A 20,408-nucleotide genomic window follows, 5' to 3' on the forward strand; every position below is an offset into this window, starting at 1 on the left:
CTAAATTGGAGAATGGTTTTTGTCTAAGAATTGGTGGGAAATATTGGTCAGAAACTTCCAGAATGCCATTTTGAGTTCCTTGTTTCTTATGCTATAAATGAGTGGGTTCATTACTGGTGGCACCATGCAATAGAATGAAGAAACCAAGAGGTCAAATGCTGATGGGGAGCTGGAGGTTGGTCTGAAATAGACAAAGTTACCACTTACCAAGAACAGGGAGATAACAATAAGATGAGGTAAACAAGTTGAGAAGACTTTTTGCTTCCCGTGACTGGATGGGATTCTCAGTACAGCTCTGAAGATCTGAACATAAGAAAAAGCAATAAGAGCAAAGGAGATGAAAGCTAAACAAGCTCCAAAAGTCAGAACCCAAATCACAGTGATATCCGAGTCAGAGCAGGAGATCTTCAGTAGCTGTGGGATTTCACAGAAAAACTGATTGATGACATTAGAACAGAACTCAACTCTGAACGTTGTTCCAGTGTACATTGTTGCATAGAAAAGTCCACCAATCCATGCACTGGTTGCCATCTGAATGCAAGCTTTCTTGTTCATGATAGTCTCATAATGCAGTGGATTGCAGATGGCAACATAGCGGTCATATGCCATAACAACAAGGAGAAGATAATGAGACAACATGAAGAAAACAAGGAAGAATACTTGACAGACACATCCAGAGTAAGAGATGGTTTGCGTCTTCATCAAGGAATTTGCAATGGACTTGGGAACTGTAACCGATATGGAGCCAATGTCTTGCAAAGACAGGTTGGCCAGAAAGAAGTACATGGGTGTATGAAGCTGAAGACTGTAGATGATGACTGTGATGATCATAATATTTTCTGTGAGGGCCACCAAATATATTATGACAAAAAGGTTGATGTGAAATACCTGCACCTCCCAAATATCAGGGAATCCATGTAGAAGGAATGCACTTACTCTTGACTGGTTCATCATTGTGTCTCAGGCTTTGGTGCCTAGGAAAAGGAAGCTACCACACTGCTTCTTTCTCTTTCAGTTGTATCAGGAAATCTTTCTCTTTGTACTGAATGTGGTAAAGGGTGGAATGTATAGCAATGAGCTTTAACTACGTCTCACTTTTAATTATACCCAGGAGGTTTAATTCTCATGAGCCTCCTACATACAGCTCAGCAGATGTGGATCAAATGTGTATTTGAGGGTTGAGATGCACCTAGAATGACTATGATCCAAAGTTCTGCTTTGGCGTATGTAAGGGGCTTGCACCAGAGTGGGGTGTTTCTTTTAAAAAATGTTCCTAGAGCAGTTTTCTCTAAGACATAACCCTGTGTGGGTTGTGGATTGTTGGCTGTTGCTATTTAAATTAACACATCTAGGACTGAAATCCTTTACACAACTATGAAATTGGTTTTCTTTGTTGCTTACCCCCTCCCAAAAAGTTCTAAATCAAAGCAAGTAATAACAGATCGATAATGGCAAATGAATTCCGCAACACTTACATGTTGTATATGATTTAAGGCTAGCATCCACAGAACAATGTAGATTGCTTTATGGTCCATAGTGAGGCTTGCAGACCAACTTTTTGCATTAGAACTGTGTCCATCTTTTTAATATAGCACAGACTGACTTCTAAGAGAAGACTCCACATTTTACTTGTTATATTTGCATTTTTGTGCAGGCTGAAAGAAACCTCAGTATGTTGGCAATCACAAGGAGTAGAAGAATTGTTAACAATGTTACTTTCTGGCATTCACATCAAGCAACTTATGATTCAGTCCTGGGCAAGATTAGATGATGCATGGGGTGTTCCCATATTATCATTGAGCATTCAGCTTCATTTGTTTGGTTGAATTTTCCACAGATATTATACAATGTCTGCTGTTTATCAAGCATACTTTCTGATTTTCTGATGCAGAAATTATATGACAGGTGTGGAAAACTTCAGGCCCGGGGTCAAATTTATCTACCCCTCAGCACTCTCAGGCCGTATTTCCAACAATGGTCACAATCCCACACCAGCCCATCTTTGCATGCTCCTTTAATTTTTTTATTTGGCTAGAATACGTTCTTGAAATCAGTGGTATTGGCTTGCCCAAATGGATAATAAAGAAGATATGCTACATGCTACAAGCGCATGTAGAAACTAGCCTGTTGTGGAAAGCTAAAGCTCACATTTTTTTTACTCTGGCCTCTTTTGCCGCAGGTGAGGTACACCATTCATTAGTGGCTCCAGGAAACTTGCCCAGAAGGGAGTGAAGCCCTCAGGCTGAAAACAGCCTCATCCCTGTTATACAACATCCACTTCTCTTCATTTGTTTCTGCAAGGAGGGAAGAACACCGGAGTACAGAGATGGGTATGGGAGTTAAATCCTGAAGCTTTTTTTATCCCTGTTTTTGAACCTTGTGGTCTGTGATGCTGCTTCTGCTTGTAAAGAAGCTGCGGATTTTTATGAATTCAATCAAAACATCCATGCCTTTTTTGCTGCATCCACAATCTCATCACTTCTCAGTGGGTGAGTGTATAATTTGTCATAGAAAGAATGGTCCTTTTGCAGAGACTGCAATAGCCCTAAGGCTTCTTCTCCCTCATGTGCAAACGTTTTTTTAAAAGATGAAGAAGAAGAAGAAGAAGAAGTAGAAGTAGAAGAAGAAGAAGAAGAAGAAGAGAAGAAGAAGAAGCACTTTCTACACCAGCCCTTTCTAGGAATCAGTTCTGTGATCATCTTTTCTCAGAGACCAAGACATGCTTAGTCATTTATCATCTGGTGACTGTTCAGTGTCCTCATTAGGTTGCATGGTGGAGGGACCCATGATTGTATTGTTTGCTACAGGCAGCAAAATGTCTTGGGCCTGCCCTGAGAGCTACCTGAAACCCATAGTTACAACTTCCAGGTAAATTCAAATATGCAGATTCAAAATCCCCCTGTGTCACAAGGTCTTCTTGGATTCCTCCAGTTCAGTTGCACCATTCACGCTTTTGCATGACAGTCCACATGGTCTGTTTATTGCAACAGGCTGAACACCTGTACAGCCCAGTCACCAGGGACGTCTTTACCATTGGGCGTAGTGGCACAGTGAGCCAGGGTGCCAAGCAGTGGAGGGCGCCAGGCAGAGAGTCAGGGGAGAGTCCGGGGAGGGGAGAGCGGGGAGGTAAGTGAGATGGAGTGGGGGCTTGGTGCCCATCGGAGGGGGGAAGGCTCCGGCTGCTTTCCCGCAGTCCGGAGCTCTCTCCGCTGGCTCCATGACACACCACCTCCTTGGCTGTGTGGTGTGTGCTTTGCATCCCAAGCTCTGCACATCATAAACGTGACTCTACCACTGTTCCCCTGTCCACTCTACCTTGGAAGATCCCTGCGCTCAAAGTTGCGCACTGCAACAGTTGCCCCCAGTGCCCCTCCCTCCTTCCCCTGCTTCTCCACTGCCTTCTCCATGGTGCCAGATATGCGTAAAACGGCCCTGACAGTCACCAGGCTTTTCTTTTGTTCTGATATCAACAATGGAAGCTAAATTATGTTCAGTTAGGTTGCATCTACCTCACAGTGGGGGGGGGGGTACCTCTTTTCCAAGGCTTTCTTTGTGCATGCTTCTTTCCTGCTGAGACCAGGCCTGCACATAGAAACTGAGCAGAATTTAACCCCTGCTAGACACATAGGGAAATGTGTATCCATTCCAAGAAAGCCTTTTAAAATCTCACAGTACCTCTTGTGCTATTAATTTTAAAAGACAAGCAGAACAAACCACCTCTAATCATGTGATGTCATAACGACATTGTTAATTGAAAGAAGGGTATCTCAGCCTTTCCCAAAGTCCTGAACACTGAAGTGGATTTTTTAAATATTTATTTTTTTATTCAGTTTCAGAACAGACACAAAAATATACAGAACAAAATGATAGTGCTTTCAAAACTTTAAAACAGCATCAATCCCAACCCTCCCAGCATCTACTGACCCTCACTGGTCCTTCCCCAGAGAGAGAAATTTCATCAGCACATAGAAACATATCCATAGTTCTTGGTTATAGCAGGAACTGACAGATTAAAGAAAATGAATTAAATGCATACATCAGAACCAAACAGATTTGTATTGGGTTGGAACAGATCTATTACCACCTTGCATATCACTGAAATGTTTTTACCTAACTTTGAAAAGACAGCAGTGTTGAAGCATGACACAGCTAAGAGAGTCATTACAGAAATGTGGAGCCACTGCAGAGAAGGCTCTTCCCATGTACACCTGCAGTAGGGGCTGGAACCATCAGCTTCAAACCTCAGAAGCTGGAACCATAATCCACCCAATCATAAAATGCCTTATGACCTAAAACCTTCTGGATCCAGGAGTTGTTTCCTCCTCCTCCTCCTCCTCCATTTCATTTCTGTACTGCTTAAGAAGAAGAAAAACCTCAACCAGTTTACAACACATTAAAACATCAAATAAAACAATCCAGAATAGAAAATTACAGAAGAAAGACAAATATAAAATATACATTCAAAGCAACATAATTAACAGGAAAGTAATACATGATCTTAAAAATTTCCTAATAAAATAATGGAAAGGATGTCAACTACAGATGCACATTTAACACATTAAAGTTCACAAAGATATTTTTTTTATTTATGAAATTTCTATACCGCCCTTGATCTGAGCATCACAGAACAGTTTACAATATAAAAACACAAAAATCCATAGCATAGTAAACATTAACTTAAGCATTTCAAAAGAAAACATTACTAAAAGAAGTCAAATACAAAATGCTGGGATCAAGGCACATTAGAAAGCACCTGTTTTCCCCCGATGGCCCTTTTCTCTCCAGTCTCCACCTTCTTCTAGCTATGGCTCAACTCACAGTTCTTCTAAATATAGATGTCCTGCTATGAGTAGTGCTGGGATGTGGAATCATAACAAATGGGAAATAGCAGCCACATCAAAGCCATCTTCCTCCCTACCTGTCTCATATATGCAGGTTTATAGCATCTGGACACAAATGATCAATTAAAAACAAGTGAAAATATATGGCACATGCAAGGACAGGTATATAGGTAAGGTCAGTTGAATACAATTATGTTTTTATCAGCTTGTATCTCCACTGCAAGAAGTAAAAATTAATTCAAATATTAATGAATATAAACTTTCATAGGGTTTAATTAAAAGGATTTTCACATGTTCATATTGTGCATTCAGTACTAACATCAGTGTTAAATAAGTTTTAGATCATCTAGATTTCAATGGGAAATGGCAGTTCTATACACAATAATCTCCAGTAATCTCCAGGAACCCAATTACCATCAGCTCTAGCATGTATGGCTAGTAGATAGGGAGAATGGATGTTGTAGTACAACAGCACCCAGAAAGCAACATATACTTACCCCTGGTCTAAAGACATATACAGATGAAGTAAACGTGTGATATATGGCTACAATCCAATGTATACTTTGCTGAGACTAGAATTCCTATTCAATGTAGTGATATCCACTTCTAAGTAAACAAACATAGGATTGAACTAAACTTAAGCACACCATCCAGGCAACTGAAACTGTTTCCTAAAATGGAGAATGTCTTTTGTCTAAGAATTGGGGGAAAATATTTACCAGCAACTTCCAGAATGCCATTTTAAGATCCTTGTTTCTTATGCTATAGATGATTGGATTCATTAGTGGTGGCACCATGCAGTAGAACATAGAAACCAAGAGGTCAAATGCTGATGGAGACCCAGATGTTGGTCTTAAATAGACAAAGGTGCCACTTACCAAAAACAGGGTGATAACAATAAGATGAGGCAAACAAGTTGAGAAGACTTTTTGCTTCCCGTGTCTGGATGGGATTTTCAGGACTGCTCTGAAGATCTGAATGTAAGAAAAAGCAATAAGAGCAAAGTAGATGAAGGCTAAACAAACTCCAAAAGTCACAACCCAAATCACAGTGTTATCCGAGTCAGAGCAAGAGTTCTTCAGCAGTTGTGGGATTTCACAGAAAAACTGATTGATGACATTAGAACAGAACTCAACTCTGAATGTTGTTCCGGTGTACACTGTTGTATAGAAAAGTCCACCAATCCATGCACTGGTTGCCATCTGAATGCAAGCTTTCTTGTTCATGACAGTCTCATAATGCAGTGGATTGCAGATGGCAACATAGCGATCATATGCCATGACACCAAGGAAGACGTAATGGGACATCACGAAGAAAGCAAGGAAGAATATTTGGCAGACACATCCAGAGTAAGAGATCGTTTGGGTCTTCATCAAAGAATTTGCAATGGACTTGGGAACTGTAACTGATATGGAGCCAAGGTCTTGCAATGACAGGTTGGCGAGAAAAAAGTACATGGGTGTATGAAGCTGGTGGCTGTAGAAGATGACAGTGATGATGATAAGGTTTTCTATGAGGGCCACCAGATATATTATGACAAAAAGGCTGATGTGAAATATCTGCACCTCCCTAATATCAGGGAATCCATGTAGAAGGAATTCATTTGCTCTTGACTGGTTCATCATTGTGTGTCTCAGACCTTTGTTTGGTGCCTGGGAAAGAAAGCTGCCATACTACTTCTTTCTAATTCTTTCTTATTTAGTTGAACCAGGAAATCTTTCTTGGCAAACATGCTTTGATTATTTGTGATTACTTGTCCAAAAAGGCTTGTGCCTCCTCCGTTGCTACATCATCCACCTTGCCAAGAAGCCTACCCTGGTGATGTGTTCTACTTGCACTCCTGTCTTTTGGTAAGAGAAGCCAAAATGAAAGAATCCTTTGGTGGTGAATCTCTGACTGCCCTCCCTGTCATCAAGACTCATTCCAACCAATGTAATCTCTATCACTGAAGGGCAGGTATTGGAAACTAAGCTATTCAACAAAGGGGTGAAATGGTTAGCAATGAGCTTTATCAATGTCTCATTATATAATTATACCCAGAAGGTTTAATTCTCACAAGCCTTCTACAGCTCAGCAGCTGTGAATCAGATGTGTATTTTGAGGGTTGAGATTCAGTTATGTTTATAATGACTATGATCCAAAGTTCTGCTTAGAGGCTTGCACCAGAGGGGTTTTTTAAAAGTTCCTAAATCACTTTTCTCTATGTGTGTGTGGTGGGTTGCTGGCAGTGGCTGCTTAAATGAAGAAGAAGAAGAGGAGGATGAGGAGTTTGGATTTGATATCCCGCTTTATCACTACCCGAAGGAGTTTCAAAGCGGCTAACATTCTCTTTTCCCTTCCTTCCCCACAACAAACACTCTGTGAGGTGAGTGGGGCTGAGAGACTTCAAAGAAGTCTGACACATCTAAGACTGAAATCTTTTACACCAGTGGTTTTCATCCAGTGTGCCGTGGCACCCTTAGATGCCTTGAATGATGGTCAGGGGTGCTGCGGGCAACCATGGCCTCCATCCCTCTTTTCTTCCCTCCCTCCTCTGATGCCTGCTCACGTCTCTGCCTCCCATAGGCTTGCATGGCTGTTCGTTGCAGCAGCTCTGGCTACAAGCTCCCCATGCAAATGGTCCTCTGGGGTTGGCCAAGGGGTGCTGGTTGCCAGAAACTGAGGTGGTCTTGGAGTAAGCAAGCAAGTAGTTGAGGTAGCCCAGCCAGCCAGTCTGCCACTCCTTGCTCTTGGGAATGGATGGACAAATGAGAGGCCGGGCAGGCAGCAAGCACACGGGTCTTTCTTGTGCTTATTGTGTACAATGCCTGCCTGGGAGTTCAGTGTCCTTCACCAAAAGGGAGGCTTTCTGCCATGCAAGTCTGGTGGCACCCACTGCTGCCTCCCAAAGTAAGGAAGATGTTGGTCTCACATTCACCTTTGGCCAATCCCTGTTGGGTTGCTAAGGCTGGGGTCTTTCTCTTCACAGGACCATATGGGGCAGTGTGAGAAGGCACCTATCTTTTAGGTGGGAGGGCAGCTCAGAGACCAGGGGCAGTGGCGACAGCTGTCCAGATGGAGGGTGTTTGAAAAGGGGTGAGGGGCTGTGACATAACTCGGCTTCTGAGGCTCGGAGGGCGTTTCCCCACAAGACAGTCACACTCACCCTTGTGGAGTTTTCCCTCAGCCTCCTCACCTCTCCACTCTCCTTGAGAGTCTTCCAGGCAGCTGCTGCCATGAGAAGGGAGAGAACAAAAGAGGGATGGAGGCCAGTGTTGCCTGCAGTACCCCTGACCATCATTCAAGGCACCCCAGGGTGCCATGGCACACTGGTTGAAAACCACTGAACTGAATAACTGATGAATGTCAGTTGAAATGGACTCATGCTGTGCCCAATGGACTCACACTGTGTCCAAAGCTGCTTGTTTGGCCACTCTCTGTCTCTCTTTCTTTAACAAATTCACAAAACAGGTATTAAATGCTAAACAAAACATTTCTTAAAAAAACAACACCACAAAAACCTTAAAGTAGGAAACACTCATTTTTGCTTCTTTGGTTACCAGAAGTGCTCAGAGTTCTATGGAGGATTGGCCTTCAAGGAAACAGTTCTGAGCATGCTCATAAATGCAGATCTATGTTTCAATTTTCTACCAGGCTACTAGGTCTACCCTGAGGCAGACTTACTATTGCTTCACTATGAATATGCCATGGCTGTAAGCTAATATTGATTGGTTAGATTGCCCGCACCTTCCCTAGGAAATAGAAGTATATAAATACCTTATATTTATTTAGAAAATGTATAATCTGTTTGCTTAAAAAAAGGCCATACCTAAAATGCCAAAACCATATAAAAACAAAGATGCATAAGACCATTCTTGTTGCTTTTTTAGTATAATATCCATAAACCAACTTCTTAAAAAAGAAATTTTGTATTTGCTACAGTAGTTTAGATAAACACACTGTCAATCTTTACTTTATCATGATCATTTAAGCAGAAGTTGGATGGACATCTGTCATGAATGCATTGAAGGGGGTTGGAGTAGATAACCCTTAGGGTCCCTTCCAACTCTATGATTTACCTATCTGCACTGGCCAAGGGCAGGCTGTTGGGGTGTTGGGTGCATGTGCTGCGGAAGCTCAGACAAGCAGTAAAACTCACCACAGAAAACAGCCATTTAGCAGAGTGGTCTTCACTAGGCAAACACCAACATGCACTACTATACATACACTATTTACAGATGCTACAAGTTGTCTTCGCTCTCTGAGCCCAGAGAGGGTTCTTTCTTTCAAAGTCTTTGCTGTGTTAAAGTCCACAGCCAAGTCTTTTGTTCAGTTGCTCACAAAGTCCTGCAACTGATAAGAGTTCTGAAGTCTGGCAATTTTCCAACTTCAGTGTGTCTGGACTTCAATGTGGGGGAAACTGAAACTTCCTTTAAAATCTGTCTCAGCCTTGACAAAAGAGGTAGTACTTGAGAGGGATATCTCATGGTTATACATTTAGCCCATACTTTCCTTATTCAGCGAACTGCTGATCACCTTGTGGAATGTTTGCTCAAATCAGCATATGTGGTGGAGATGTGGGAAGTGGTTCAGTTCTGGAAGGATTTGTTGAAATAAAATCAGTCCCTGGGCAAAACACCTCTAATGTCCAGACCTGGCACTGCTTCTTAACCTTTGGCAGGAAATAACACTAGCTTCAGACCCCTCAAAGGTTGTCTAGGAGCCAGGCTCATAATAACAATATACGATAAGGTGAAACAAATTAGGGCAAGTAGCACTTGAGGAAAAAAGAGAGCAATAAAATAAAATTGGCACAAAGATTGAAGCATAATGATTCAGTTGCAACTGATTGGAAAGGTTTTATTAAATATATGGCTAAAAATTAAAACAGAGGGCTCCTTTGACACTATAAAAAACTTTTGGTTAGAATAATCTGTATGTTACCCTGTGTGCAAATGTTTTCATGGATGAGAACTTATATCGTATTTGGCTGTTATTTCTGATGTATTGCCCAAACTTTATCATCTTGGTTAGGGTGGGATATTGTATGTTTGTGTGATGTTGTAATATGCTGTAAGGATTTAATTAAAAATGATTGTTTTAAAATGAGAGTGCTCTAAACCAGGTTACATGACCTAGTTGAACAGGCTTAGGATATAGCCTAAGAACTCCCTCCACCTGGTCCTGCTTCTGCCATTCCCCCTGACTACCCTCAATTTGGACTTACTTTTCAAACAGTTTTCTATGCCAGCTGCCAGGCCATGAGACTGAGCGAAATAGGCTTAAAATACAGCCTAGCCCACCTCCCCCAGTCCTACCCCAACCATGTTTCTGGAACAGCCTTTTTTTTGAAATTTATGCCACCCACAGCTCAACCAGCTTCCACTCAGCTGGCTGAGCATTTTATACTGGTGTGACTTCAACAGAGCTGGGGTCAGGAACTAAATGCTGAAAAACAATTGACCAAACCAGAGATAAACTAAATCCCAATGCTTATACCTGAAGATCTTGCTGTAGGATTGCCGCTCTTAAGTTATTTTCTTATTTAGATATTTTATTTGTTTTAATGCACTTTGAGGGATATTCATTGGTGCCGAAAACATAATCAAAACGGAATTATTAAAAAAGAAAAAGAAAAATTTAACCTCCACGTGACATTAGGGTGATCAGAGTATGAATCTTGGGGAAGAACATGAGATCCACCTTAGATTTAAAGTCAAGTACAGCTTATCCCCTTTCTGTATAAAATAATATGTAAAGAAAATACAAACCAAACCATTGCTTAAAGAAAACAACAGAGAAAACATTTTTAAAAGATTACCTCAGGCTCAGACCTAAAAGTTTTGCCAGGGCAGCCTTGAGGTCCTTATTTCTCATGCTGTAAATTAATGGATTCAGCATGGGAGGAACCATGGAATATATTATAGTAAATATCAAATCCATTTGTGGGGCAGTGTTAGAGGTGGGCCTGAGGTAAGCAAAGCATACTGTAAGTAAAAATGTGGAGAAGACAATGAGGTGGGGTAGACAAGTTGAAAAGGCCTTTCTTCTTCCCTGGGCTGAAGGGATTTTCAGAACAGCACTGAAGATGTGTACATAAGTAACAATGAGGAAAATGAAACAGCCAACCCCAACAGTAAAACTAAACATAAGAATTCCAATTTCAATTAGGTACAAGTCAGAACATGCAAGCTTAAGTAACTGTGGGATTTCACAGAAGAACTGACTGACAACATTGGAGCAGAATAGTATTGAAAATGTTCCACTGGTGTTTAAAACTGCATGCAGAAGGCCGCCAACCCACACACCAGCAACCATTTGGGTACAAGCTCTCCTGTTCATTACCATTTCATATTGCAGGGGATCACAAATGGCAACATACCGATCATATGCCATGACTGTAAGGAGGAAAACATCACATCCAACAAAGAAGAGAAATGAAAGGACTTGAACAACACATCCAAAATATGAAATGTGCCTTGTGTTCATGAGGGAATTGGCCATGGATTTGGGAATAATAACTGAAACAGAGCCAAGGTCCTGCACTGCCAAATTCACCAGAAAGAAGTACATTGGGGTGTGCAGGCGGTGGTCAAAAGCTACTGCGAAGATTATGAGAAGATTCCCTGTCACAGTTGCTAAGAACATTCCAAGGAAGAGAAAGAAGTGTAGCATCTGCAGTTCCCGAACCTCTGAGAATTCCAAGAGAAGAAACTCAGAGACTGATGTTTGATTATCCATTTTTTACTTAATGTTAAGTAGCATGGCAAGCCTGGAAGAAAACAACAACTCTATAGTTAATTCAGTTTGAAGCAGTTTAATGAATATCAAATGAATATCAAATCCTCTATGAAGACACAATTAGAATCCGTCAAGCTAAATTTCCCATAGAGGATCTTGGCAGAAGCTAACAAAAAGGTTGTCCTGTTGCTCAACATCCAAAAAAAACAAAGTGCTGCACCAACAAGCACAAAACAACCACTCTGCAATGCCACAAATCAAACTCAATGGTGTAACGTTGGAAAGGGTCGTTCACGTCTCCTACCTGAGCAGTTATCTTTCCACAAGGACCGACATTGATGCCAACATCCAGTACTGCCTGAGCTCAGCGAGCGCTGCTTTCTCCAGATTGAAATGCAGATTGTTTGACTACTGAGACATTCGTGGGGAAACTAAAATGCTTGTTTACAAAGCTATTGTACTACCAACCTTACTGTATGCTTGTTAAGCATGGAATACTTATAAACATCATCTCCAACTCCTTGAAAGATTCCATCAACGGTGTCTCTGAAAATTCAGTGTAGCTTCCCAACATACACTGTAGCAGTATGGGTCAGTAAAATGTTCGTTTCATTTGGTGTCAGGGAACTGGCATCGGAGCTAGAGGCGGAGGGAAGGCTCTCAAATGATGCTGGAGAAGGGCCCAGCAGGGAGAGAGGCAGCTCCGCAGATGGGGAAGCTAATCAGCGCAACACCAGGGATATAGAGGGGCTGATGGGGGAATCGGCGAGAGGGCTCCAGGACTCTTCACCGGACACCAGCGGGGAGAGCACAGGTCCTCCGCTACCCATTCCCACCCTGCGCAGAAGACTTCCACACAGAGAAAGTAGGAGGAGACTGGGTGTCAAACAACTTTTATGTTGGAAAAGATTTAAGAAACGCCCACTGACGGATTCTGCTAGCGACTGAGGCAGCCACGAAGTGAAGGGCTGCCCAGACTGAAAGGTTTAGCAAGGCAACAAAGCCTGGAGAGGCGGCAACTTACACACGAGCAACCCATACACATTACATTTGGGCTGTTTGGGAGATGCTGTTTCATTATCTAAAGGGTACCGGATTTTCTTAGCCCAAAATACAGCTTGAAATAAAATAACTGTTTGCTGGTTTATTTTGCTATGTATTCCCAAACAGTTTTTAATGATGCTCAGTTCCCAGAGAAGCACTCTAGGTCTCAGGTTGTTCTTGTTTCCCTTTCACACAATGAATGGAATATGGGTATTACTTAAAGACTATTGCTATGTCTCTCTTCCCGGTCTTACCTCAGATGTAGAGGAGGATGTAGTCAAAGAGTACCAAGAGGACAAGTAGCTTCCCTCTCCATTCATGCAAAATGAATGAGGATTCTGAGAGCTTCAACTTTGTACTCAGTTAAATTTTGCTTATATAAATCTGGTTAATGGTCTATAAAAGGTCCCTCAGTTGGTCACAAACTTTCAGGATAACATGAAATAAACACATATGTAGTTCTTCTTAAGTTTGGATTGTAGTCACCAACAGTTATAGTAAAGTCTTTTTATTAATGCAATTAATGTGTTTCCACTTGAATGGATGACATATGACTACCACTCTGGAAATGATCTGAATACTGCATGTTGTAGGAAATAGAATTAATCCGTGTAAGAGCCAAAATCTCATATTTGGTTCTTAGATTATAGTACTATTTACATTGCCAAATGAAAGTATCCCATTAGCAGTTCCTCTATAGGCAGCTCACATGCTTTGACTTAAATGGGACAATCATTTCAAGAGGAAAATGTAGGGATTTGATGACTAGTTAGTTAGTTAAAGAAAGACATACATGTCCAGTCATTCAAGGTAAAATGATATAAATAACTTACTATCTTTCTTCATGTCGGTTTTTTTCTCCAAATGATGATGCGTCTTCCTCTCTGTTGTCTTTAGATGATCATCTATCCATACAGGCACAGCTGAAATTTTATGTATGTTCTCTTACCCTGTACCATTGCCTCCCAGCCTCCAAGGCAGCCAAAAGTCTGTTTTCATTGGCAATACAAGATTGCCACTATGTTATTACGTTTGTTGTGTTCACTGGCACATGCTCTCAAGAGTTCAACACAACTGGGCAAAGAACTCCCCCAAGAAAGATAGATTTTCTGCTATTTCTGAAAATATAATTAAGATAATGAATGTCTTTGAAAGTACATTTGTTTATTTATCAATTCATTACATTTATTATCCACCCATAAGTTATAACTGGGGTTCTCTGAGCAATGAACAATGTAAATGATTTAAAAATCACATAATCCAGTAACACAATATTAAGTCCTTCTCTGATAGTTTTTAAACGATGAAGATTTAGCTGGTTTTAGTTTTTGAATTTGTGCTTTTAGATTAATCGTTGCATGTTATTGACCAGGATGATGTTCTATACACATTTAGGCCCCATTTGAACTATCTATTTAAAACAGTATCATACCACTAAATTATCACCACACAGCTACAATTCCCAGATTTCCCTGGAAATACGTATTGTTAAACCACTATCAGAGTTTAAATTCTGTGGAGGTAATAGGGGTATCCTAACAACCCTTAGGACCCCTAACAAACTACAGCTCCCCAGATTCTTTGGGTGAATCTATAACTGTTAAAAGTTGTATAATACTGCTTTAATTGCATGGTGCAGATGGGATCTTGCTTGGAGTAAGACCAATTGAGTCCAACAGGTCTTCTGAGTAGACAGAAAAAGTTTTTAATGCTTTAAATTTTCAAAGGCATTATGATTCTGCAGTAGTTTGACTTCATCCCATTTTCTCTCCAGACAGATGGATGCCAACACCAGCAACAACAACAAATGTGCAAAAAAGAAGCACATTGAAATTGTATATATTTTCTAAAGTACACTACTCAAATAGACATTTTATATGCACTTTCCTGAAATGATGTATTTTGTTCTTATTTATGTTTGTATATGCAATTTACACAAAATAATAAGTAAAAAAACTTACTTAATTCTGTTGAACATGGCCTAACTTGGGATGTCTTTGGCCCATAAATTTTCTTTACACTTGGGAAGCACATTCTCTAGTCTTAAGATTTGTGGGCTAGCTGATTATGCCTACTCAGACACAGCCAAAATAAAAGGTGGGAAATTAATAATTTGCTCTTCTGTGAGGATCTTTTAAAAAAAACAGGGAGAATTGATGACAGTGATTAACTACCAAGCCTATATTGTGTAGACATGTGCAGATTGATCTTAGTAAAGTTGCATCCACCCCAGCCCTGGTTGCCCTTTGATTGTGCAGCCATCAAAAGGGTGAAGACTTGGCGAGTTGGGGAGGTTTGGGGTGGGGCTTCAGCCCTTCCTTCCACTGTGTTTTAATGGGCAGAGACAAAAGGGTTTAAAGGGTGTAGAATTTCAGTTTAAATGACAAGGCTCAGAGATGTATAATTTTTCTCTGAGTTAGTAGCAACAAGGAGGAAGCAGGGGGCCAGAAGAGCATCATGTGGGTTGACTGTGAAAGGCTGTAATAAAAAGAAAGAGAACATGGCAGATGCAAGCCTGCTGTGCCTGTGGGAGAAGCAAGTAATCCTCTTGGATTGTAATGCATTGAACGTCTCCATCTAGGCTCAGGTTGTAGACATGTATAAATAAACCATATATATTAAAGACACCTGAGTCTCCACCATGCCTCATTGTCCAAAAAGAAACACAGACCCTGGGTAACTGCCCAGAACTCCTTGCATCCCACAAAGTTTGGGGATATTGGGGTGGTGTGTACCAGTGGTGAAAAATAAGGGGGGGGGGTGGAATGTGTCCAGACCTTTTGCAACAAACATAACCATTTCACAATATTTTTTCATACATATATATGGTTTGCTCAGAGATTGGCCACCATGGTTTCAAACAGAATTGGACACAAAAGTAGTTACTATAAAAGATGTGAAACCATTTGCTGAAATCTCCAGACTGATGGGAAATATATATATAGAAGGGTTGCATTATTGTACTTAATGAAAATATGGAGAGTAAAGAGCTGAACCAAAATTTGGAATTTTATTAACATCAGCAAATGATACAGGTTGAATAGGTGATATTTATAATTATTGAATTTGATACCCAAAGAGGACCATTTATGAGGAAATGAGCTAGGGAGTTACAAGAGGATCTTAGTATGGAGGAATGGATTTTGGTAAATTGCTGCTACAGATTACATCAGTAGAGTTGGGGGAAAAAATCCTATCTTGAGCACTGAATTGGAACAAATAGCAGTCAGGTTTTCCGTGGATTTCTGTTCATTCCAATTTAGCACAGAAGAGCGGGTTTTCTGGAAGAAAGAGGCAGAGCAAAGGCAAAACTGCTTGGACCCAGAAAGCTGCTCAGACCTGTGATTTCTAAGCAGGGGACAAGTAGAAGTGGGGAGAAGCCCTTAAATTGGATATTACTCTTTTTTAAGTTAAACTGCTAAATTCTCTCTGTGAAAGGATATACAAAGATAGCAATCCTATGCACATGAAGTTCATTTGAAGGAAACTGGTATATGTTAAGCCAGTGTAATGTTACACTAGAGCCAAACACCATTCAGCAGCAAGGCTGGGCTGCTACACTGCCTAAGCCTGACAGAAGGAAAGCACACCTTTCAAATAGTCTTCTACACAGGGGGCTAGACCATGTAACTGAGCTGAATGAGTTTAGGATTCAATCTAGCCCCACTCCCCCACTATTACCCCAAAAGGTCCATAGTAGATTTAATCCCAAGCATCACTTATTCTTTTCTCTATAAAATAATAAGACAAAAAAGTACAAACCAAACCATTGCTTAAAGAAAGCAACAGAGAAAGCATTTTTAAAAAGATTACCTCAGACCTACAAGTTTTGCCAGGGCAGCCTTGAGGTCCTTATTTCTGATGCTGTAAATTACTGGATTCAGCATGGGTGGAACCATGGAATATAGTATAGTAAACACCAAATCCAGTTGTGTGGCAGTGTTAGAGGTGGGTCTGAGGTAAGCAAAGCCTGCTGTAAGGAAAAATGTGGATAAGACAATGAGGTGGGGTAGACAAGTTGAGAAGGCCTTTCTTCTTCCCTCAGCTGAAGGGATTTTCAGAACAGCACTGAAGATGTGTACATAAGTAACAATGATGAAAATGAAGCAGCCAAACCCAATAGTAGTACTAAGCATAACAATTCCAATTTCAATTAGGTACAAGTCAGAACACACAAGCTTAAGTAACTGTGGGATTTCACAGAAGAACTGATTGACAACATTGGAACAGAAGGGCATTGAAAACGTTCCACCGGTGTTTAAAGCTGCATTTAGAAGACCACCAAACCACACACCAGCAACCATTTGGGTGCAAGCTTTCCTGTTCATTATCATTTCATATTGCAGGGGATCACAAATGGCAACGTACCGATCATATGCCATGACTGTAAGGAGGTAAACATCACATCCAACAAAGAGGAAGAACAAGAGGACCTGAAAAACACATCCAAAATATGAAATGTGCCTTGTGTTCATGAGGGAATTGGCCATGGATTTGGGAATAATAACTGAAACAGAGCCAAGGTCCTGCATTGCCAAATTCACCAGAAAGAAGTACATTGGGGTGTGCAAGCGGTGGTCGAAAGCTACTGCGAAGATTATGAGAAGATTCCCTGTCACAGTTGCTAAGAACATTCCAAGGAAGAGAAAGAAGTGTAGTATCTGCAGTTCCCGAACTTCTGAGAATTCCAAGAGAAGAAACTCAGACACTGATGTTTGATTATCCATTTTTTACTTAATGTTAAGTAGCATGGCAACCCTGGAAGAAAACAACAACTCTGTATTTAATTCAGTTTGAAGTGGTTTAATGAATAAATATAAAACGATTTATGAACACACAATTAGAACCTGTCACACTAAATTTATAACTAGCATATGTTCAACACTAAATCATCTAGCTTTTCTTTGTGGCTTATGGATATTTTGAGGTCCCATGTGGTGAGCTTTGGCCACTGAGGGATGGGCTTCATGAAGGAGAAGTTTATTGATTAGAGCTAGCAGTAAGTTTTCACAAAGGAATTGGTTGTACATCCTGAATCCTCCAACCCACAGGAGATTATTCCTTCAGTGTTGATGCTGGGTTTTAGGATCACCCTATGAGGTGTATCATTTCTTGAAGATCCCTCCAGAACACCATCTTAGGGAGTTCTATGGCTGGTTGACACCCATCTGGGCATTCAGAAAGAATACATTCTCCCTGAATCTCTTTAACAGGGTACCCTGAAAATTTGACCCATGTATTGGAACCATGTATTTCAATCCACCACTCTACCAGACTAAGGAGCCCGCACAATGCCTTTTTCTGCCACCTGAGTTGGCCCTACCATGTTCTGCCTTTCTGCTTTTCAGCAACAATGGGGCCTCTGTGCATCACATTGTATTATACTGTTAGTGTAGCTTCCCAGCACGCACTGTAGCACTATGGTTCACTAAAATGTTCACTTTATTTGAGCTGTTTAGGAGATGCTGTTTCATTATCTAAAGGGTATGGATATTCTTAGCCCAAAATAGAGCTTGAAATAAAATACGTGTTTCTGATGTATTTTGCTATGTATTCCCAAACAGTTTTTAATGATGCTCAGTTCCCAGAGAAGCACTGTAGGTCTCAGGTTGTTCTTGTTTCCCTTTCACACAATAAAGGGAATATTGGCATTACTTAAAGACTATTGCTATGTCTCCCTTCCCAGTCTTACTAAAGATGTAGAGGAGGATGTATTCAAAGAGTACGAAGAAGAGAAGCAGCTTCCCTCCCCATTCATGCAAAATGGAATGGAGAATTCTGAGAGCTTAGACCTTGTACTCAGTTAAATTTTGCTTGTATAATTCTAATGAATGTTCTATAAAGAGTCCCTCAGTTGGTCACAAACTTTCAGGATAACATAAAATAAACACATAAGTAGTTCCTTAAGGTTGGATTGTTGTCACCAAAGGCTATAATAAAGTCTCTTAAATAATGCAGATTAATATGTTTCCACTTGAATGGATGACATATGACTACCCTCTGGAAATGATCTGAATACTGCATGTTGTAGGAAATAGAATTAATCAGTGTAAGAGCCAGCATCTCATTTTTGGTTTTCAGATTATAGTACTGTTTACCTTGCCAAATGAAAGTATCCCATTAGCAGTTCCTCTATAGGCAAATCACATGCTCTGATTTAAGTGGGACAATCATTTCAAGAGAAGAAATGTAGGGATTTGATGACTAGTTAGTTAGTTAGTTTGTTAAAAAAGACATACATGTCCAGTCATTCAAGGTAAAATGATATTAATAACTTACTATTTTTCTTCATGTCAACTTTCCCTCCCAAATTATGATGTTTCTTCCTCTCTGTTGTCTTTAGATGTCGATCTATCCATACGGGCACAGATGAAATTTTATTTATATTCTCTCACCCCGCTCCATTGCCTCCCACCCTCCAAGGCAGTGAAAAGTCTGTTTTCATTGGCAGTACAAAATTGCCACTATATTGTTATGTTTGTTGTGTTCCCTGGCACATGCTCCCAAGAGTTCAACACAACTGGGCAAAGAACTCCCCCAAGGAAAATAGATTTTCCACTATTTCTGAAAATAATGAATGTATGTGAGAGCACACGAACATTTATTTATTTATCAATTCATTACATTTATTTGCACTATACATTTAAAACAGTATCAGACCACTAAGCAATCATCACATAGCTACAATTTCCACATTTCCCTGGAAACAGGGCTTGTTTAACCACTTTTAGAGTTCAAACTTTGTGAAGGGAATATGGGCCTCCTAACAACTCTCAGGAGCCCTAACAAACTACAGCTCCCAGAATTCTTTGACTGTTTAAAGTGGTATAATAACACAATGTAAATTTTAGCCCTTTAATCCACATATATTCCCACTGTTCCAGCTGAGATTTTCCATGAGGTCCAGAGGCTTGTCACTGTCAGGAGCTTGTCCTACACTCGAGTATGACCCTGGCAGAGACACATGCCTGACTGGCATGTTCTCTCCCTCCTGATCTTTCGTTCAGGAGCTTCAGAAGCTTTCTTCTGCCTGAACATCACAGCGCCCGATGCTAATAGACATCGGCACACTTAGGGATCCTCAGAGTGTTCGCAGTTTGCGTAACGGACCTCAGCAACTCAGCATTTTGGCTAGTCTACTTTATTTACATATAAACACACACAGAGCACTGCAACATGGCTCCCTCTCTCTCTAGCATCAGACAGCAAAGAGAAAAAGAACGAAGGACAATAGTCCCACTTCACGGAACACAGTAACACAAACATCCTGTCTCCATCACTTCCCACTCTGTGGGGTCAAAACATACACCGTCATGTGATAGACAAAAATCCCATGACTGAAATCACGGAGCAGTCACATCAGATATGAGGGATGGGGCTCTGGAGCATGTGGAGGCCAACTGTGAATAGTCTGCTTAATACTTTGAGAGTAATCTCACTCAACTTCATAGAGCACTTGAATGCCACAACTGTGGCAGTTCCATTTGAGGTGTCTAATATCTTATGTGTCCGAGGTAGAGACGGGAAGTGTAACCTGGCTGTCCTACTAGATCTCTCAACAGCTTTTGATATTATTGAACATGGTGTTCTACTGAACCAGCTCTGTGGGAGGCTATCATGGGCACTGTCACAGTGGCAACATTTCTACTTGCAAGGTAATGTTCAGAGTTGTTATGGTGTCCTGCAGGGCACTTTTTTTCTTCCAGTGTTTTATGAAGCTAGAAATTCCATTAACTTGCATTGCAAAACCAAAATGGCCACAACATTTTTGTTTTTCCACAAGCTGCCATTATCACCCATTAC

General features: G+C 40.8%; 3 protein-coding genes across 3 annotated transcripts; all 3 read right to left on the bottom strand.

The window, feature by feature from the left end:
• LOC308460832 (olfactory receptor 14C36-like) lies at positions 1-954 on the bottom strand (the record flags this gene model as incomplete). Its single annotated transcript, XM_080977366.1, has 1 exon — positions 1-954. One exon carries the CDS (start codon positions 952-954, stop codon positions 1-3), a length of 954 nt encoding a protein of 317 aa, XP_080833492.1.
• Positions 955-5,031: 4,077 nt separating this feature from the next.
• On the bottom strand, positions 5,032-11,561 carry LOC308460833 (uncharacterized protein; the record flags this gene model as incomplete). Its single annotated transcript, XM_080977367.1, has 4 exons — positions 5,032-5,058; positions 5,561-6,493; positions 6,656-6,812; positions 10,642-11,561. 4 exons carry the CDS (start codon positions 11,559-11,561, stop codon positions 5,032-5,034), a joined length of 2,037 nt encoding a protein of 678 aa, XP_080833493.1.
• A 4,853-nt stretch (positions 11,562-16,414) lies between these two features.
• On the bottom strand, positions 16,415-17,332 carry LOC308461559 (olfactory receptor 14J1-like; the record flags this gene model as incomplete). The annotated part of the gene is made up of 1 exon (XM_080978561.1): positions 16,415-17,332. One exon carries the CDS (start codon positions 17,330-17,332, stop codon positions 16,415-16,417), a length of 918 nt encoding a protein of 305 aa, XP_080834687.1.
• Between the last annotated feature and the right edge of the window lie 3,076 nt (positions 17,333-20,408).

Source organism: Podarcis pityusensis, assembly GCF_964106645.2.
Source record: "Podarcis pityusensis genome assembly, chromosome: 13".
NCBI lineage: Eukaryota > Metazoa > Chordata > Lepidosauria > Squamata > Lacertidae > Podarcis > Podarcis pityusensis.